General features: G+C 37.7%; 1 protein-coding gene across 5 annotated transcripts in view; it reads right to left on the reverse strand.

Moving 5' to 3' along the window:
- Positions 1 to 4,172: 4,172 nt before the first annotated feature.
- Positions 4,173 to 22,491, reverse strand: part of RORA (RAR related orphan receptor A) — a 355,306-nt gene continuing 336,987 nt past the window's right edge. For 4 of the 5 annotated variants that reach the window (XM_048318111.1, XM_048318110.1, XM_048318113.1 and 1 more), the window contains 8 exons: positions 22,184 to 22,325; positions 20,103 to 20,498; positions 17,112 to 17,233; positions 15,870 to 16,002; positions 15,076 to 15,183; positions 13,538 to 13,648; positions 12,095 to 12,207; positions 4,173 to 10,840 (listed from right to left, as the gene is read on the reverse strand). In XM_048318111.1, the coding sequence (XP_048174068.1) occupies positions 10,676 to 10,840; positions 12,095 to 12,207; positions 13,538 to 13,648; positions 15,076 to 15,183; positions 15,870 to 16,002; positions 17,112 to 17,233; positions 20,103 to 20,498; positions 22,184 to 22,325 (1,290 nt within the window). In that variant the 3' untranslated portion in view covers positions 4,173 to 10,675. The remainder of the gene's footprint in view (positions 10,841 to 12,094; positions 12,208 to 13,537; positions 13,649 to 15,075; positions 15,184 to 15,869; positions 16,003 to 17,111; positions 17,234 to 20,102; positions 20,499 to 22,183; positions 22,326 to 22,491) is intronic. The other variant, XM_048318114.1, reaches the window with a different exon arrangement.

Below are 22,491 nucleotides of genomic sequence, written 5' to 3' on the forward strand. Positions count from 1 at the left end.
CATGCTGCTGACACATTCAGGTGTTCTCAGTTAGCACAGCAGAGGGGAGTTGCACTTTCGACTGTTGATGCCTAAATTGTATTGAAACTTCAATTTTGATACCCAAATCCTCATTTAGATCTATCCTGAAGTAGTACTTCTGCTGCAAGAGTTCACTGGGAGGGCCTTGTGCCAGATTTCTTTTCTTTTGCACTTCATGTAGGGAACTGTGATTTCAAACAAGACACCTGCAAGTAGAGGGACGCTACATTAATCTACATTCATTCTGAGAAGGTTTAAAGCCCTTGTTGGCCAAAAGGGGAGCTTAAAAGGTGTTTGGGGGTCATCTTGTTTCCCTGCTGCCGAATGAAACATGACGTATGTGCTAAAACAGCTCTAATATATGTGTAGCCTAATTTTGTATCAGTGTATTCCTTAAGGAATAAACCTAATAAACCACAATTCAGAAGAACAAGCAAGATGCTGCTGACAAAAAATTAAGACAGATTTTTTCCATTAGAAGCTGAAGTTTTATTACAGGATAACAGTACATAAAGCACATCTAAAATCGATGTGTTCAATGCACTTAATAAAGGTAATGTAATATTAAAGGTACAGTTTCTAAGTACAATATAACAACATTCATATTAGAATGAAAATTGGAGTATTTAAAAGACAACATTAAATCTCTTATTTTTACAGTCATATTTACAAAATGAATCAAAATACTTTTTTTGGGACCGAGTAAAATAACAAACTTGAATATAAGTAGGCTATCGTAAGAGTGAGTTGGAAAGGTCCATGGAAGGGAAAAGTGAAGTGACTGGGTAAAGATCATTAGCAAAGGTTTAGTACAATACCACTTTAGTATTCCTCTTGATGGCTTACATTTTATTGTGGCTAGAAAAGGAATTTATACATACTGTACACATAACAGACAGCACATATTTACATGTACAGTATAATTGCATTAAACTTGTGTGTATTTACAGAAATTTGAGCATATCACTCAACGAGGTTTTTAAGTCTGTGTGCTTAATCTTCAATCCGATGTGTATTTGTAATCAGCATTTATTCTGGTGTTGGTACGTTGAACATTTAGTAAAGAGGGAGGATAAATATTAACCAAATGGTTTTGCATAAATATATCAAACTATTAAAACAATAGGGAGAATGCGTTCCTGGCATTACTTACAGGTTGGTAAGTACAAATTTAAGAGTGAGTCCTTTTCTCTTTGAAAATATCAAAAGGTGACTTAAATCAAGAAGGGAAAACAAAATTGTCATGGCTTATATTTAAGTAAGATTGTAGCTTCAAGAGGTTTTTATAATTGTCCTGATAGTGTTTGCAGTTAAACATTCCACTTACGAAAATATACCCATGGTGCAGTAAAGTTTGTTTTTGTTTTTAGGTCAACAGTATGTTTGCTGTTTAAAAAAAATTATTTATATATATATATTCCTTGGATTGAGGGTATAAAAGCAGTGCATGGAAGCCAAGAACCATGGCTTTAAAATTCACTACCTTCTATTATCAAAAAGTGCAGTAAATAGAAGCATTGTTATTAATAAATTGCTCAAAAATCTTTGCTAAAGATCTTATAAATTCAGTAATATTACAGAAAAGTTCTAATAAATATTTAAAAGGTTAATTACCTCCTTAGTTAGATATTTGATATCCATCAGTTTTTAAGAATGAACATGAAAACAATATCTAGAATGAAAGGAACAGGGGATAGGAATACTTTGAAGGGTATATGACTACGTAAATTAAGGTATACATGAAAAAATAAAAACAAAACCCCCATACCTGACAAAACATTGCAAATTCCACTTCTTAATGAACTTCAGTTGCTACTGGCTGTCCTTGGATATGTATTCATGGTGTATAAAGCATATCCAGGGACTGAATTTAGCTATCCATCGTGGCAGATTTACAGAACATTCCTATTTACAGTAACTGGAGTTAAGTGTGTAGGCATGGCCCAGTAACATCCGCAGTCTGAGTGTGTATAGATCCTATTTAAAGTGAGGAGGGAGGAAGGCACCCAGCAGAATAACATCTATAAATTTCTGATGCAACAACAGGATAGAATTCTCCCAACAAGCCAAATAACTACCTCCCTTTCAGACAGACAGCATATTGTAATTATTTTATACTGACAGAATAGATGTTTTTCTTATTTTTGATACAATACAGGCAAACTGTTTTAGTAACCAAAAAGATAACAAGCTGGACAGAACATTTTTAATAACGTTAATAATTAATAATGTTAATAATGTAGAAAAAAATTCTACATTTGATATCAAGTATCTGTACCGGTGAAGTAATTTTCTCCTTATTAAATATACTATAGAATAATTTATATAATGACACTATGCATTTAAAGAGAAAACCATGTCCCAAATCTTGTACTCTGATACAGGTACTTGTTGGGCATATGTTGGTGTATATATATATATATACACAAATATATATATTTATATATAGTTATACTCAGTGAAATTAACAAGACCCAAAGGTGGTATTGTCTCGGAATAAAAGGGGTTTGTTTGTTTTTGTTCACAAAAGTAACTTATCTAGCACCACACATCAGAAAAACACAAAAATAGCACACTCTAGTTCTAAACAGCTATGTCTAAAATAGATTATATAGTAAAACAGATATTATACAGCATAATGTGGTATTTGATAAACAGATAAATATTTGCACTGTGTAGGCTGTTTATAGTATAATTTTATCTATACAGAATGAAAGCAAAAAGTTAACTGTATAGAGGTGAGCAGAACAACATTAAATATTATGACTCCAAAGCAGAGACAAAGTTAGAGTTGAAAGAATAGAGCAAGATAAAATGTTTACAGGCCATTACAAGTCCTTAAATTAGTAGTAAAATAAGGAATCAGTTGCTCAAGTTTAAGAAAGCAGTAAACAAGAGATTGCATTTACATGCAGATGTCTAAAACTTGTATTTCTTTTAAATCTATGCACAAAAAGTCATTTGTTTTTATTGCTTGACATTCAGTTATGGCTAGAATATTTTTAACCTTTTTTTTGTACTTTGGAAACAATATTGTTAAAGGTGCCATAAAAATGGACAACATTGAAAACAGTTTGCAAATAAACCACCTAACACTGCAGTTCTTAATACATTTTCAAAAGCCTTGTCTGGGGTTTGTCATATGTTAAATATATTTAATCTGGGAAAATACATTGTAGCTTGAAGCCTCCCATTGGCCCAAACATCCAATACAAAAACACATCTCCAGAAAAGGAGCAGGCAGACAATACAGTTACATATAAAGAAGCAGCCAGTTAATGTCCTAATACTTCAAATATTAACCACTGTTCTGTAACTTGTTTCTAAATCAATGTAGAAATGAGGAACATTTTGGATTTAGAAAGGTGTACAGTACGTATGCCTTTTTGTGAAATAAAATTCACTGTATTGCTTATGAATTCTCTGCATTAGATATAGATAGCATTACAGTTTGCAAGTTCCTGTAAAGTTTGTGCATCTACATTAAGACTTTGTAGGGTAATTCAGGGTAGTGTTTCTCAAACCGAAAGTCACAACTGGTTCTTTGAACGCTGCTCAAGTGTTTAGATTATAATCGAAACACCCTGCCAGGCACACCCAGCTCGGTTCTTTGTGAAGTGCAGCTCCTGCAGCGCGGAGCACGTGCTTGTGCTGGCTACAGGAGCGCGCTGGGCAGGGAACTCGGGAGCTGCAGCTCAGCCTCACGGCCTGGAGGAGTTGCAAGAGCCGGCTGGGGGCTGCACTTTGCATTTGCAGTGGCCGGAGAGTTCCCAAGTACCTGCAGCAGCTTGGTTCCTTCAGTTAGGAAATGCTGCCAATAATTCCAGCTGATTCACACTCCCTGCCCCAAGAAACGTAAATTAATTCCAACACAGAGAGCCCTGTGCAGAATTATAGCCCACGGATATTGTGCTTTCAGAAACCTTGAGAAACACTAACATAGGAACACAAGTATACATAGGACACGTGAACACTGAAAACATGCAGATGTTAACAAAAAGTGTGATGTCACACATCAAGTTGAACAACTTGATTGTGAAGTTCAGCTTGAAGAAGTATTAAGATTATGAGGGAAGACATACAAGTGAATATTGTGGCAGAAGAAGTGAGCCTATGAGTATTGATCTGAAGCCTTTATCATGTTTTGTTTCTTATTTGGATAGCCTACTTATTGCTATAAAGTTATTGCTATATTCTACCAATGATAAAGGCAAAAAAAAAAAAAAAAAAAAGACAAACAGCAACATTACATATGGAAAAGGTAGAATACAGCTTCTGTTTTGATGTTAAAATTCTATTTAGTACCTGAATAAAGTTCCAAAGATAGACTGTATATTATGTTACGTATTTTTCCCCTCAAGTCCAGTGACTTAGCATTATGTAGCAAGCCATTATCACAGTACTAGAATTAAAGCACACACTGCAAGAATTTTAAAATAAAAACTAATTTGTATTTTAAAACTTTACTTTTTGTTGTTGTATTTGGTATTTGTATGCATTTGCCCTCATTTCCACCAAATGATTTACTGACAGGAATATTTAAACAAAAAGAAAGTAAGAGGCTAATATTCAAATATATTAATGGATGAAACTTTAAAAGTAATAAATATTAGTATTAATAATTAAAAAGTAATTCTAATAGTTATATTCAGCTAAGGAAAATAAAGATGTTCTGTGCAATCTGAATCAGCTAGCACAGGTAGAATTTCATACAATGAATAATCAAGAGAAAATTGCTTATTATTTTTGGATATTGTATAGTAAGTGCTGTTTCTGACATTTATATTAATAGGTTTATCTACATTGGGGAGTTTAGGAATGTCTAGGGAAAAAATACATGTTGTTTGCACAGCTTACACTGTGTGACCTGTTTTGTTCATCAAGTACAGACTGGGGACTGTCTAGCCAATCCTAAAAAAGATATTGTAATGCTTGGATCATCCCACTACATAGTTAAAACATCTTATAGATTGTCCATTCCAAGAGTATGTTTAATTGATGTGCAAGTGTGTAAAGAATAGGGCCCACTGTGAATCAGCAATAGGAATTTTCTTCTGCTGAAGATGCCAGAACACCAACTGATCATACTTGCTAAGCACTCGTCTGCCTTGGAAAGCCATTCCTAGCTAAACTCAACTGTCAGCCTGTGAAACCCTAAGTACTAGTAAATAGTTTCCCTATTTATTAAGCAATCTAAAGTAACCAACTGGAAGCTGTATACCCCATGAAAAAATCGTCAAAGATACTGGAAAACTGGGGCTTTCTGCAAGCAGACAGATTTGATGGAGAAATTAAATTCACTCTCTTCCCAACGTAACCAAAGTCTTGACACCTTGCTCATTTTGCTCATAGTTGTTTATTTGCTTTTCTACTTGCATTTTCAAAAGAATGTGAAACCATAAAACAAAGCTAATTGGGACATGCTTCCAGCATCCTATAGTTTGGCACTGGGAGACTTCCTAAACATTGGTGGATTTTGGTGCCATTGTAAGATCACTTGGAATTGCTGTATTTGATGTACTAGATATGAAAATGTCTTCAGCCTCAGTGCTTCTTTCCAGTCAGGTTTTGGCTTTACCATGAAACATCTGCAACAACAACAGACAACATTTGAAGTGTTGTTCTTGTATTCCTGCAGATCTGTGTTCCCTTCTGTGTGACTTCACTGCTGAAACCTAATCATGACCTTTTCATTCTTACTGTGTTCTCATAAGCTGATTCATTTTCTTTGACAATAATTTAAATACTAAAAGCTGTTTTCTATTGCAGAACACTGAATTTCATCTGGAAAAGTAGTCCTATCATTATAAAAATGTCCAGAGGGTACTGAAATTAATTTCAATCATTTATTTAGTGGGTCAGCATTTATTTTCTAAAATATAATTGTAAAATCTTTGCACTGTTTGAAGTACTTCTGTTTCGAGCAAAATACCGACCAAAAAGCAGCTCTACTACAAAAGTGAGCAAGAGAATGAGGCACACATAGAGCATTGAGTTAAAAAAAAATCCAGTTCTCTTGTGCCTGGGGGCAGGGGGAAGGGAAGAAATACTAGCGTATTTTTTAAAAAGTAATTTGTTCCACCAGCAGTGCTGGCCACCCTGTTGAAGAGTTTTAGAAGATCCCTGAGCACATTAGTTTCTGACTCATAACCCCAGCTCCAAAATGATAGGGCTTCTCTTGTTGATAACGAGATGGATTGTCATTCACAGTTAAGTCAATCATAAGGTGCTTATCTATTTACCCTTTTTTTCACCAATCAGCACAAAGAACTGTCAGAAAATAACTTTTATTTTTCTTTTTTAAATAATAAAAGGGCACAAAATTTAAACAATCAATGTTTTGTGACAGTGGTTTAGGATTATTATCTGGCTGCCCCTCAACAACAGACAAGTGATTCAATCGACATTCCTTAGCAAAAAAAAAAAAAAGAAAAAGAAAGAAAAAGAAAAAAAGGAAAGAAAAGAAAAAAGGCAAAAAAAAAAAGAAAAATCCTGTACAAATATGTATTTTTCCCTGAGGGATCAAGGTTACACCCGCAAGTGCTCTATGTACATATTGCACTGTAGAGGAATGAAGAACATGTGCAAAAAAAGCAACAATGATTGAAGCTTACTAATCAAACCTTTTAATCATGACTGCTATGTCATCTTGCATTTTGGAATGTCGGAACACAGCTATTCCTTTAATCTAAAATGTTAAAAAAAAACCCCAAAACAAAACAAAAAAGAAAAACACACCTCTACTATGGCACATTCAATGAAATAAAAAGTTTTCCAAAGACAAATAGACAAATTCCATCAAGAAAATAATACAAAGTTCGTTCGTTTGTGGTTTTTTTTTGTTTTTTAGAAAAATTACATTACTTTCTTTCATTGTTTCACATTACAAAATCTTTTTTTTTTTAATGTTTACACAAATCACATTTTATTGCAGGAATATTTCAAGTGCCATCAAACATTTATAGAAGGGTTAAAAAAATAGAAGTCTCTCTAAAGTGGTCCAGACAAGGCTTTGTATAGAATAAATCTTTTTTTCCACCTTCTATTTTTGACTTAAGTATTTTGAATACATTTTCTTTATTCCATTGACACTTAACAGCCTAGAAGCAGCCGCTCACACGTCCCACGCATACACTCATGTGCGCACACAATGGACTCTCTCACACACACACAGGTGCACATACACAGATATCTTGGTATCCATACTAAGATAGATAAGCTAATAAAGAACAACCAAACTTAAAAACAGCCTCCCTTTTTACCTAATTCCATACGTCAAACAACGCGGGAGGTGATGACATATGTTAGGGTGGTTCAGATGACAGTATAAGTCTAGTAGCTCTTCCTAGAAATCCAGAAAACATCTCCAGGGACAGATATAACTCCCAAGGAAAATATCTTTGCAGACTCTAAGGACCAGGTAATCAAAACTTAAAATATTACGTTCAGCTATCCTAGTGTTTTTATTTGTAGTGAACTGGGCACATGATGAAAATATTCATGTGAATATCCATTGACCTCCAGTGTTTTTTAACTGGTTGATCATCTGATACCAGGCCACAGTCCCACGTGTTTTGCAGAGGCAATTTCCTCTGCTGCGCTGGGTTCTCACATGGCCATCTCTGAGCAGCCACTCCAGTGTCATTCTGAGTCCCCTTGCATAAAAACCTCCTTGGCAACAGATGTCTTATCAGTACATCTGCTGTGCCGTATCCCTTTTTTTCCCCTCTCCATGAACAGCAACCCAGAAATTATACTCTATTGCCAAGCGGCTGTTAACTGTGATCAGGAAAGCTAAGTTACTTGGGGTATGTATGCTCAGCCTGATTTAACAAGGTCCCAGTACACATGAGCTCCCACAAACAAAAATGATAGTATTTTCTGGCCTGGAAGATCACTTTCAGCTAAGGCCCTATTTGAAACCTTTTTATCGTTATGTATTTTATTAGTAAATGCTCCAAGACTTGTATTGTCAATGATTTATGAATGTAAATATGCTAAACAGATTCCAAACAAAATCACTGGCACCTAGATGCCTGGTAAAGTACTAATATTCATCATAAAAAGGTAAGAACAGGATGTGACTGAAAACTAATCCCCAAATATTTTGCCTGGTAGTCTACATTGTCAGAAGTAGGAGTTGTATCTCGCTCTCTAAAAAAGTACAGGTCTTATTCATTATTCATTAGTTGACACTGAGATTAAGTTTAGTTGATCTTTACAGGACTAGCACCTAAGGCTGGTCACATTCAGAAAACATTTGTTAGTTAAAAGGGGTGCTTCAAAAATAGGAACACACATTAGAATGCAAGTACCATATCATGCCAGTTACTCCAATAAAGTAAACAATGATCCTAGGAAAAGCGTTTCAGTGGGAGTGGAGAGAGCACGTGCTGGGCTGTGAGCCACCTCTTCAGGAGCAGGCAGGATGGAGCAGGAAAAAGACAGCTCTATGGACTTCATCCAAAAGCCCTCTCCTGCCTCCATCCCAGTGCTCACAGAGCTGCAGGTGTTCCCCTCCCACACTCCAGAGCACACAGCTCTGAGGAAGAACCGTGATGCTCTCCTCTCGGCCTCCTTTCAAACCCTAGAGATGAATGATAGCTGTAACCTTCCCTGATGTGCTAGACTGGAACGGTTTTAGTAAGTGTCATAGATAAATGTCTCAATTTGACCCCAAAGGAAACATGTTCAAATCATAGAATAAACTGTATTTTGCTAATAAGAACCCACTGATTCTCCTTTTAAGATACTTAGGTTTCAGTGTGCTTCTATTTGCTTGTTACTTCTCAACAACTATAACCTATATGAGATTGTTTACCCTTGGAAATTAAAGCAGTAGGGCACATTCTGTCTCATTCCTTTTCCTTTTCTGAAGTTCCCAGCTTTTTCTTAGGTACTTCATCAGAAACTGCATTTGCGTTGGCCTACAGGGCATCCAGTTACGCATCTTCATCTCATGCAAACCCAGTTATACACCTCTGGCTCAAACAGCTACAATTTTAATTTGCAATGTTGTTTATGTGAATCTGTTTCCTTCAGAACTACATTTACTGCCAGCTTTGCTCAGAGACAGAATTCTTCCTGAAAGGAATGGTAATTAGTAACACTGCAGGATTCAGCTTATTGGTTGGTTATGCAATACAGGAATCAGAATGCAGATTTCTGATATTAATGATTTCCAGGCTTGTACCAAGAACAAACCAATGCTTTCTAGCAAAAGTGTGCCTTTCCTTCCTTAGTCTGTCCCCATCTGATCAACTTTAAAGTGCGTCTTTTTAAACAAGGAGAGAACAGACTTCTCTGTTCAGCTCCCTGAAACTGAACTGCTGGATGCTGGAAGAACAGGGGTCAGTGTCTCAAACTCACTGAAATCAAAGACAAACCCATAGATTTTGACAGGCTACAGCTTGGCATCTGAAGACATTGTTTACAATATGGAGTAAAAAAGTATGTAATATCATGTATAAAAACTACTTTTCTGCAGACATGTCATACACACATACTTTTACTGTAGATACAGACTTGAATAAATACTTTCAAACCTGGATTTATGGTGGGCAGAAATACACTATTTAATAGCCTGATTTTCAAAGATGTTCTGTTACTCATTTGTAAATGATTTGTAATTAATTAGTTTAACTCTGACAGTGGAAACTCAGAACATTTGAAAATAAGGCTTTTGACTTTGAAGCATCCAGGTTTGAAAGATTTGAAAATAAAAGTACCTTTGAATTTAACTTCTGAAAGAATAATTTTAATGTAGAAAATTGTCATTATTTTCAACTCTTTAAAAAAATCTGTAACCATTTCAGGATATGACCAGCCTCTCTTTAAAAGTAACATGGAAAACAGCAGCATAAATACCTCCCAATGTACCAGTACCTGCCAAACCTTTTTCAGTTAAACTTGAATTTCTGGTGCACATGCAACACAACAATGAACACGCTAGCATTTAATTTAAAGAAAAAGGTGCAAAATGAAAGTGCCTTATCAATTCAACAAGAAAAGCTATACCAGTAACTACATTTTATATTAATTAAAACAATATATAAACAATATCTCTTTTGCTATATATAGTCTTCATGCCCATTTACCCTGTAATATATTATAATGCTATTGTTGCTATTGCTATGGACCCTTTTCATGCCATTCTGTCTACTGGCAAACAGTGGTAGGTGAAAAAAAATCGTCCTTCATGAAACAATGAGCAAGTTGTGCAAACTGATGCTGAAATCTCTGCAACGCACACCAGTCGCTGATTACTAGGTGGACTCTGTTCTGACCAACAAATTGATTGTTCTGTCAAAAATCTGGGCAGTGAACTACAGGAGAAAACAACCTTCTGACATTAGTACCCTCAGTCTGTGTAAACAGAGGTCAAGGATTGAGAAGTTGAGACAGAAAAAGGGTCCATATTTGTAGGCATAATGGAAATCATATGCATGAGAAAAACAAGTTCAACTTTGTTTCATTGTTTCCCATCCTTCGCCTGACCCCGACTGCCAAGAGATGTGCAGTGTGTTGGCTCCCTAGGTCTGTGCAGGGCCATATAAAGTGTCTTGGTTTTCTTTTTTTTTTTTTTCCTTTTTTTTCCTTTCTTTTGTTTTAATGTTTGTACTTCAGACATTCTAGAAGTGCTTAGGTGATACGTTTACCCATCAATTTGCATTGCTGGCTCAAACTCTGAAGTGAACAACTCCTTGTAAAGTGGAGGAAAATGAAGTCGCACAATGTCTGGGTATATTGCTTTAAATGCCATAAGCTTTTCTGTATGTCGTCCACACAGTGCTCTTAAAGTAGACACTTTGCATATTAACTGTAAAAAAATGAACACAAGTCATATGGTCATACATGGAACCAGGCCTCCCACTCTTGCTGTAAGGATTAAACTCTCCCAAACCAATTATTTACCTTAACAAGGACATTTCAGATGCACAGTCACGGATATTTGCTAAAGCTATTATAGTAATGGACTCACAGCTATTTGTGAAATAATCTTTTTTAAATTCTTAGGAAAATGTGGCATTAGGTTTCCTTGCTGGATTGATAAACAAGTATTTCAGGGCTGGATCTTCATTCATTAAATTATCCTCTTGGAAGAAGGCAATCCCAATTGCTTTTAAACCCACTGTGACTATTATGGAAGGAACTGGCAATGCAATAGATTAGACTTATTTACCTCAAGCCAAATAAGGTGAAAAATATGTACTTCAAAAATATCATGAAGGTACTCCCTGAAGTTACTGAGCAAAGTATTTGTGTCAAAGCATATGGAAGACTCTTTCTTCCAACAAAGGTATCCAAAGTATGCACTAAGAGAAGAATGACATGAGCTAGGATTTGAAATTAAGAAAATCTGCAGAGCCCAGGCTGGACCATCCTGCTTCTATTGTAACTAACTCTGTGGTGTGAAATGAAGCATAAGCTTTCTGCCTGTGCAGCGGTGTAAAAGGAACTATCTCTGCAAGGTAAAAGTGAAGTGCCTATCTTTCCCCAGTTCTTCAGATTTACTTCTTGTAACATCACACCACTTTCCCATTTCTGAGAAATTACAAGAAGATACTTCAGATTAGTATAACGGTAGGTAGTGCCTCTTTTTCCTAGGCATCAGTATTTGGAAGAACTGAGAAAAAGGCTGTGTGGGGAAGTCCTCATGGAAGACTGAAAAAGTTTCGTTTGTGTCTCGCATGTTTTAACAACTTAATTGTCAGGCAGGCAGAGATTCCACGAGGATTAAGGCATGCATGTTGTAGCACTGAAATAGTATTATTCTGTGTGAATAGGAGTGTTGTATAGGAGAACTATGATAAAAACCTTCATCGCTTTTCATGAAGTTCCACATAAAAATAATCCCTTTCAGACCATTATCAACCTTGTTTCCTAGAACATCATCATTTCACCTCTTCTAGGTTTAAGTAAATAGTCTCAGCTGAGCAGCTCAATTTTGAACAAAGAATTTTGGGTTTATAAATAAATTAACTGTGTATGAGCTTTTACCCCAGAATCGGGGCAATGTTCAGATGAAGCCACTCTTTCACAGTCCTGTGACATGGCACACGATGATTCTTACCTTTGTTAGAATTCCATCTTCTCGGTGGTTCTTCTGTAGGACGTGCTGAAGTGCTAGCTGGATCTTCTGTTGGAGTTTTTCAATTTTTACTTTCTCCTGAAGCCATGAGCGATCTGAATATAAATGGAGTTAAAACCTCTAGTAATGCACATATGGCTCACAGCGCACCAGGAGGTACTAAGTCTGTTACAGATGCATTTTTCCTGTTTGCAATCTTCCTTCCACTTGTTATATACTTTCATATAGAAAATGGGTTTCATAATTAATAGGTTTTGAAATACATTTATCACATGCACTTAAAAGTTATTTTTATAAAGCCCTTATTTAGGAGACTACAATGTATCTGACTAAGATCCTATTATTCATTTCCTAAAAAAAATCTGTAAGATGCAGGGTGTTTACAAAATGAGGCTGGCAACTTTTTACTGGGAAATGAATAGAACATATAATGAACAAGTAGTTGGAGAGGATCTTCTTGCTGAGATCTTACAGAATTTAGAGAAAACCAACAGAACTTACAGATCTTACAGAACTTAGAGTGACTTACAGATAAATCAGATGCAAAGATTCGGCTGTTAAAAAAAAAAGCAGCTAAACTTCCTGACAGAAAAGTAGTATTAGCTGCTACATTCTCTGTGTGATAGAACTGTAGGGTTCTGTGGCTTGCTAAGACAAAGGGCTAACACACTTCCTGTCTGGCCAACAGCATGAGAACATATTTGTGATAGACTCAATAAATCCACCATTGCTAATAGACTTTTCCATCACCACTCCTCAGTCTACTGTGCTGCAGTCTGAACTCACAGTGTGCTTCCTCGGGTGTCAGGCCAGGCACAAACTCACTTTCTGCCCCAGTATCTTGTTCTTCCTCACCTAAGAAGCCTTCCCAGGACCTGGAGCACCCTGTGCACATCAACCTGTGATTATTAATTTAGCTGCAGGCATGGCAGACCCAGCCTGACTCTTGGGATGACTTGGATGTTTGGTACCGTAATTCTCAGTGTCCCCAGTCACACAGTGGGGACAGATACCTAAATTACTTGTGTGTCTTTGTACTACACTAAAATGGCAATGCTGGAGGTTTTCTCTTGTGCTGCAGCTGCAAGCTCCCACACATGGAAAGGTGACTGTGGGAGTTCAGTAACTGCCTGTCTCACCAGGATTGGCCCACAGGTCTCACTCAAATGTATTTAAACCTTTGCACAGAAGCTGAGTCCTCAACAAGGTGAAAATGTGGAGAACAAGGGCTCAGATTAAGATTTCCAATTTAACAAATTGGTTCCTAAATTCAAATGTGTTTATTAAAATAAAAATTTTGGTGAGGAGACACTAAAAAAGATGGTGACATTGCCACAATGTCCAATAATCTTAACATTATCATTAAAAAGACCTCAAAATAGAAACAACCTCTACCAAATAAACCTAGAGGAAACCATCTCTTACCTGCTGACATTAAAACAAACGCAGAAAACAAAGCGATCTCATCTTCTGTCAGGTGCATAGAACATAAACTTTTTCCAAATTCAAACACAAAGCTAATGAAGTCTTCACAACCTGCCAAAAAAAGTACAGCTCTTGTTACATTGTTTAAAACTACTTCAGAGCTACAGAGTTGTTGATTTATTCTGATGGAGACGAGAAATAGCTATAAAACACTTCATAGGTGAATGGTCTCCTTAAGGACTGTGAAGTGATGGCAGTGAGATCTCACTCATCCTTGAGGGTATTACTCCACTCCCACAAGTCCCCAGCTCCCACATCTTGGCAGCCAAGATTCTGAAGGTTTTGCACACTGTATCTTTTCTACATTGGGTTCTTGTGGGGTAAATATGGATAAATCTCAAGCTATTTATTTTCAAGCTCAAAATTGGTTTATCTTTGTTTCTCTTCTAAATAGAACTTTGTCACATCAGTGTGGACTGAAGGCTCAAAGAGTGGACTTAAGTTCTGATTTTAAGATTATTGAGCACACAGAATGGGGGGAGAGAGAGGCACACAAGGCACATGCAGGAGGCAAAAGGAGAAGCCAAGGTCTGACTGAACATGGTTCATGCAGAAGAGGAACTCCGTCTCCTTCCATCCATTCTCTTGCTCACACAGGTGTTATTCGGGTTACTGCTGCTGTCACACATGCAGGTACACAGTCTTTAAAGTGAGCCCTGCTCTGAAGAGGACCACAACCTGAGAGAAGAGGGTTTTCCTCAGCCTCCCCAGCCTGAACTTTTGGATACAGCTGGTAACAGATCCAAGTTATATTTCCCTAGAACCCAGACTTGTTTGCACTCTGACCTTGTACCTTGAGGTGTTTTAGAAAGGCAGAGAATACTTCAGTAACTGTCCAGCATTCTCCACTGATGTATTTTCACTGCCCTCCAAAATGTTTTACAGCCCAAATCTAGACCCAGTGAATACCTCCTTTTAAGATCAGCAAAAATACATGGGAAAAAATTTCAAAATTGTATGTAGTTCAATTAAAAAAATTATTTACAATATTTTACCTGCAAATAACTGGACTTAGCACATTTAAAAACACCATTAACATCTTCAGAGCAGTAACGCATATGTCACTATACATCAGTATATCCAAAGTAAGCTTAAAATCTGCTGCCTTTTCCAACAGGATATATGAAGTGTTATATCAGATATGAAATCTTGGCTTCTCAACAAGTGAGTCCAAACTGCTCTACCCTAATCAAAATGCTGAACTTCAGCACCAACAGTCCTTTACTACAGAGAGTTAAGCACTTTTACCTCCTGAAATCAGCTTGGCTTCAAACAGAGCCAGCATGACAGCTTACAAAACAGTAGTTTGAGCTCCAGAACTCTTTTATTTGAATACTATAGACTGATTTTTCAAAGCAGATGTTTTCCCTTGCTTTTTCACCTTATTATTTTTATTCTGGTTTGGTTTTTTTTGTTTTCTTTGGTTTGGTTTTGTTGTTTTTTTTTTTTTTAAGACACAACACTCGACATTTCCTTACCTAAGGACTTGAAAACCTCTGGGCTAGCATACTTGCCATCAAAGTAGACTGTGTTGTTCTGGGAGTCAAAGGCACGGCACATTCTGATGAACACAACCTCTAAAGACCCTAAAACAGAAACAACGTATGTTTGACTACGGAAGGAGAGACTTCAGTTGCAAAGAGCAAGTGAGGATTTAAAAATAATGCTCTGCATTCATTATCAATTGAGTAGAGTAGTAAGTTGCTGTGGTGTAACAGAGCATAGTTTGGTTTGCTGGTAGAATTAAAAGGATTCCCATAAACCCCTTAACAAGTTTTTGCTAAAGCAACTTAGTTAATGCTAATAAACTCTAGTAATGTTTTTAGAGTAACGAAGTCTCCGAAGCCAAAGCAGCTCATTTAAATTTATGTTCGCAAAGCCTTAACAACTTGGTCCAGTATTTGCAACCTGCATTACTTCTACAATATCTTGCAAAAATATTGTAGGAAAAAAAAAAATCTGGATTTTTACCTTGAAATATTCACTATTAGCAATCAAAAAAAAAAAAAAAAAAAAAATCCAACTTTTACATCTTAACACACTCATTACTCCCTTTGTCAATAATGAAAATTTAATAGGTAGACCTGAACTCCTTCTCCCCAGAATAACTAAGATGGTATTACTTCAAAGACAGACAATTTGCAAGGTTTTCCCTTATTTAATTTTAAATGATCATTGTACTACATATGAATATATGCGTATGAAACCACTATATGTAATACCTTCCTTAGGCAAAACTAATAGAAGCAGACCTTAAAACTGACCCACATACCTGCTTTTAAAAGCACAATTTGATCATTTTGACACAGTTCCATAAAACCATCAATGCGTTTGGCAAATTCCACTACATACTGTATAGCTTCTGTTATTTTGACTGCGCATAACTGCCACATTACCTCCCTTTGCTGTTTGAGAGAGAAGAGAAATTCAAAAATTACTAACCAAGCTTTGGAAACCTCATTGTCAGAAAGTAAAACTGAGCTAAAAAACACCAAACAACAAAGTGGAGTAAATTTTCTCCAACACTCCTGGCTACAGTCTGCTTAAAAGACAAGGGGAATTGACCTCAAAGCCAGAGCCTCATGTGGGTAAGTGACAATGCAACCATGGAAGACTTCTTCAGTCATATCAGAAGAGATCCAGGTTGGAGTATTTCTATTTCATAGGCCAAAAATGTCAAAATGTAATGATTCTGGTCATTTCAGTGGGCATTTTATTCACTGCATGAAAATAAAATGCCAATTTACACCAGCAAGGCATGATCATATTTTTCTTATCAGCTTCTCTATTTTGTACTGAATGTAAATTATCAACCTAACTCATCTTCAGAAGGATACACATAAAGATGTTCATATGTGAAAATCACCTTGATAACAACATAAAGAAGGCATGCAAGTAGTGAGTTTTTCCAATGTTGATAATAATGCAGAATGAAATCACCTAAAGTAGAAAAAAATTATATTCCTAAAGGTTAAATATTCTTCTGTGGAAATGAAAAATATGTTCAAAGAACAGTGTGCTTCAGCAGTGCTTCCCAAGGCCATTTTCCAAAAGTAGCCAATTGGTAGTAGCTTGTGGATGGAAGGCATGTTGGAAATAACATTGATTAGATCTTACAATACCCTGGTGGCATGGCAGCACTGTGCTGCTACTCCACAGGTAAAACCCAAACACTGAGGGACAACTGGAGCATGAATCAGGGTTAGTGAACCCCAAAGGCTGGAAATCTGATGGAGCTCTGTTTATAAACTCAAAATGAAACACAGCATGTAACATCACAAAACTCGGTGGCTTTGGCTTTTGTTGGCCTTTTCCTATACCTGTAAAAATGACAAATGCAAAGGATATCCTGACCATCTTGCTGCTTTTGATTCTAGTGTATTTTTTTTTTAAACACACAGAAATAAACATTCTTGATAGTAAAGAGAAAGCGGTGAAAAAGTGAATTTTGCAGTGTGTTATGGAAATACCATGCTTGAAAGAAACCATGCCATAGCTTGGTATGCTTTTATACCTTGTTCTGATAGTTCTCAATTTCTTCCTGCAGAAAAGTTTGCCATGTTATCTGCTGTAACTCCTCTCTCAAGTACTGGCAAGTTTCCATGTGTGACTTGGAAATATTCTGTGCAAGATGTTCTAAAAGAAAGAGCAGAAAGCGACACACGTTAAAAATGCAAAGCTATACCTTCAGACACGAGAAAAGCTCATATATTTCAGATGCAACAGGGGGAGGGGAGAGGGTGAGCTGAGAGAGAAAACTGCTTTAACTCGCGTCCCCTTGGAACTGGCTTTGGGAACGCAGAGCCATTTAACGCCCGGCCGGAGGACGCGGCCGTGCCCGGAGCCGCCAGCAGAGGGCGCGCGGCGCACGCGCAGCGCTGCGCGCCAGTGAGCCAAAGTTCGGGAATAGCGGCAGAGCGGGACAAGGGGGGACACGGAAACCTCAGCGGCACGTCCGTCACTGGACACCCGGGCTCGGACATACACCATGGAGTACGGCCGCAGGAAACTGAGGGAAGAAGCGGGCTGATGGACCCCTGAGTGAGGGCACTCAAGTGTCCATGGACACGGCCGCGCTGAACGCAGGACGCTGTCAGGGACTGGGGACAAAATGGCACTGCCAGCCAGGCAGAGCTGCCAGTGCCAAGGCTTTCCAAAAGAGAAATACAGTCACCACCTATCTAGCGCTCTCTCAAGCAGGACTCTTGTCCTATGAGGCTTCTTGGGAGGGAAAAGTGTCTTTTTTTTTTTTTTTTTCCTACTCTCATACAATTAAAAAAATATCAGGAAAATGCATCTATTAGAGAATCCAGATGATTAAGATAACACACTAAAAAAAAAATCACTAAGGGTTTTTTCCCTTCAGCTTTAGAGTAGTCACCTAGTTTACTGCACATGATTTTAAATTTCCATACAATGTTTTAATTCCAAATAAAATTATTTTCTGCTGCTATACTTGATTAAAAGACCCGTAAAGCAGATTTACATTTAGTAGGAAAACTTGGTTCCATAAACCTTTAAGACCACTTTCAAAAGCCTGAATAGAATTTAGATACCCGAGTTCCACTTTATCTTTCCTGCCCTGACCATTCAGGTGGGCCAGTTCTCCTATTTTAGCACGGGACAAGTAGAGGCCTGGGGACTTGTCTCACACAACTTTGCTTGTTAGGCCACTGAAAATGAAGGCTCAGACCAAACAGGAATGGTGGTCACTACAACATGGAGGTATTCTGAGGGACTGCATTACTGGGTCTTCTGCGAAATTGGCTTTGTTTGGTAATGATAAAACCCAACTCTTCACAAACTGAACTGCTGGACCAATCAGTCTGTTTAGATTCACGGTTAATGCACTGGTAATCTGATGTAAGGTATCACCTGAAAAGTCTTTAACATATAGCTGAGGTAAAATCAGATTATATGTGCTACCTGAGCAATCAGTAAGGTAAAACACAAGGTAATTTATACTTTGTCACCATAGCTTTAATGCATTTCAGAGCAGTTGGGTTTTTTCAGAAGTGTGTACTTAGACACTTGTTCTTGGTAGCAATAGCTGACAGCATGATCCCTGTGCCCTTGCAGGATACAGGAGGCAAAATATTCCCATGTTATTCACAAACCTCCGCCTCACTTCAGGACTGTATTTCAGCACACACCTAAATACTTCCATTGAACAGCCACACCTTTCTAAATTGAAACCTTCGTCTGGCAGACAAACATTCTTCAAACATTGCTCAGTAATGTCAATGCTGGGCACCCAAATCATGCTGTGCAGGGTTTAAACGAAGCACTATGTAAATAAAGGTAAGCAGCAAGACAAAGTTAGTTTAGGCCACTGTTTCAAACTCAATACCCAGCCTACAAAGGAAAACCCCCTTTTTTTTTTTTCTGTGGGTTTAATGTCGATCTTTTTAATACCTTCCATGAGAAAATTAGCAATCATTCCACTGAGACAAAGCTGGTAGCAGTGCGTTTGCCCTGACTTTTTCTTCTGATTTTTACCTATCTGAAATTATTTGAACTGAAGCCAGACACAATATTTTGGCTATCAGGACAAATTATATTGCAGAGGACAGCATTCTGCAACATAAGGACGTTAAAAAGTAAGCTTCTTGTGACTTCGTCTCTGCAAAATTTCTCAAAAAAACATAAAATAAACCACACAAAATTTTTATTTGGAATACCTGACTTTTCAAACTATTTTTAGGTTTTCATAACAAAATAATTAGAAAAAACGTTGCTTTAGGAAGCAAAATCAGTTCTAAATTCCTGGCTGCTTACATAAGTAATGGAATCATGAAACCACTTCTTTAATGTCCTGTTCCACTTTGTTTATAACCAGTTCACACAGCACACTAACACCAGTCTCAGCTGTTGACAAGTCATACTTGTGGAATTCAGCCCTAGTGTAATCATTAAGGGAAGAGTTTAAAGTAAAATGTGCTAATTAATGTGGTTGTTATAAGGCTCTTAGAGAAATTATCAAAACTTGCTACATTCAAAAATGTCCTTCAGTATCTGCGGCCAGATCCTCTTCAACCAGTGACAAGAACTGCCCTCAGATTAACCCAGTGGTTTTCCCAGGTAAAGAGCAGAAGAAAATCAGTCTTACCACTTTTTGTTGGGAATGACAGTACTGAGATAATGAAAAAGGAGATAAATTGTTAAAAATAATCTACAAATAAAGAAATGCCCCATCTGCTTACTCAGCACTAAAAATTAGCTTCTTAATCAGTATTCCAAGGGTTCTATTACAAGGACTGAAAGCAAAAGCATCACTGGTAGAGCTGATCAACTACAGGCTCATGGGAGCTTTAGTCCAGAGCAGTAAGGAGTTCCCCGTGTGCCCCGAGATCAGGGTATTTACTGTGCACTTCACACAAGAATGCCCATACATGCCCACAGCTCTACTGAAGCAGCATTCTTGCTATCACCTGGCTACATGTGTCACTTTAATCCAAAGGGTACTGTTAAGACAATTACAATGGAAGCTTTTCTCTCTCATTACCTAATTCTGCCATGGACACAGTTGGAGAGGTCTCCCCATTTGTAAAAGAACAATAAGGGAAGAAGCCCGATGCTGGTGTGTAGTCACATATTGGTTCTGGTTTGATTCCATTAATATCAAGACCCGACTGATCTGGAGAAGGCTGTATGTCTAAGTAGAAGCTGCTAACTGCAGAGTCTGCTTTGCTACCTTCAGGGGTATGCCCATCAATGTAATTACTGAGGTCGTCATGTAGCTCTGTTAACCCATTGGTGGTGATATTGTATGTTGGTGTGAGTGGTTCTGCCTCTCCTGGCTGCTGCTGGTGATCCCGCTGCTGCTGCTGCATTCGGTGTTTCTGCACCTCGGCGTACAGGCTGTCCCTCTGCTTTTTTGACATTCGACCAAACTTTACAGCTGAAATACAGACACACAACAGATTACATTTCTGCACATCCACCACTGCCTTTTAATTGTTTTGAGTCTTTAAACTCTACATGGAAGGACACAGCCCAAACCCCAAATGTGCAGGATGGGCAGACCTAAGAACCACTTCTCAGTTACAGGTACACAGCTGCAGCACCTGCTCTTTAAAAGACTGTCTTGACATGCCACTGAAATGGACCATTAGAAGTCACTGGTTTAGCTCAATTCATTAACTTTCCACTTCTGTACTGAAAAGATTTTCTCTTGTATGTCTGTTGAGGTTGACAGATGCATCTCTTCAGCATTCAAACCCTACCTAGAAAAGTAGAAGCTGAACTAGAACACAGTGGCCTGAGACAACTGTCCAGTTCCAACCAGCTGAACATTCACAATGCAGAGTGAACCTAGAGCGTGGTGCCAACATGTTGGGTCCATCTCAATGTATCAATAGCAGGCTTTACTGATATTGGGACTAAAGCATGTGAGAAGAACCATCAAACCTGCTTTCAGTGCCACTGTGACAAGCAAAAATGTTTAGTAGATTAATAACTGTTAAGCCTACATGTGTGCGACACAAGTGCATGTGTGTATCTCCACAACATTACTATGACTTTAAGGAATATTAGCTGTAAGCCAGCAGCAACTGGTTTGCAGCATCCAGGGAATTTCCAAGGACGCAGCATGTGATTTCAAGGACCTGTATCAGCTGTAAAAGCCTCATCCTTTAGAAAGGCAACTACTGCCTTCTGCTTTTCTCTACAGGAAAGCAACCACTTTGGAGGAACTAGTCATAAAATGATCAACTGTTTCAGGTTTTTAGTCTGATGACCAACAAAAAAAATAGAGACAATGTAATTCAAGAAGTAAATGTAATCTGGAAACAATCTCCTTGATCGGGCCTCATGTACCTAGAGTAATGTGTATGTATTTGTAGAACACGCAGCGCTGCTGTCACTGTGGCAGGGGAAAAGACTGAGTCAGATCTTCAAATGGGTAAGTGGTGGCAGCTCCATTCCATCTGTGGGGGAGGCGTGCAAGTCTCAGCTGCAAAGCCAGTTCTGACTGAATTACATAAGCAGCCATTTGGCAGAGGCGGGCTTTCGTCACTACTCGAGCTGCAGTTTTGAGCTTAATATTAACAGCACTGGAACATCTTTTCTTCAGAATTCTATCCTTGAAAAAACACTGCATTATTTTTCTCTTTGCATTTTTTCCCTTATTCATTATACACATATTTAACTTCTGTCGATACTGTGATGCAGTTCTGATCTGTACCCATGCACCAGGCAGTGCTACTTGCAACTACAGGTCACTTAAGTGGGAATGAACACATAGAGGAAGTATTAACATGAGACCAAAAAACTGCATCTTCAAGAAATGACCAGAGACAAAGCTCTTAATTGGGAACTGTAATAGATAAGTAGGAAAAAAGATAAATCCAAGAACTTTGTACATGCCCTGATTTATATATATTTATGTGAATATACAGCAACATCTAAAAACATACAGCATATAACATAGAAAAATATATAGCAACATCTAAAACTCACTTGATGATCTCAACTATCAGCCCAATGCACAATTAGAATATAAATGCTATGTTTTTTGGTTTACCATACATCCTACTACACCTTATGTTAGTTTTTGCAGCTAGGCCCCGAGTTAGCAGAGCTTACCATCCCGAGACATCCCCACAGCAAGGCATTTCTGTAAGCGACAGTGTTGGCAGCGGTTCCGACTGGTCCGGTCGATCAGACAGTTCTTCTGTCGAGGACATGAGTATGTGGCATTGCTCTGCTGACTCCTTCTGAAAAAGCCCTGGGATGCAATTACAAAATACAAGTCAAGAAGCTGTTAACTGATGGAGCAAATAAAGACTCTGAAAGGTAGCGTACCTAACAGAAAATGAAGTTCAAGTGCTCTATAGTCAACTAAAGGAAGTTAAGAGGGTTTTGTTGTTGTTTTTTTTTCCTCTCCTAGAAAC

This window comes from Corvus hawaiiensis, chromosome 13 (genome assembly GCF_020740725.1).
Source record: "Corvus hawaiiensis isolate bCorHaw1 chromosome 13, bCorHaw1.pri.cur, whole genome shotgun sequence".
In the NCBI taxonomy this organism is placed as follows: domain Eukaryota; kingdom Metazoa; phylum Chordata; class Aves; order Passeriformes; family Corvidae; genus Corvus; species Corvus hawaiiensis.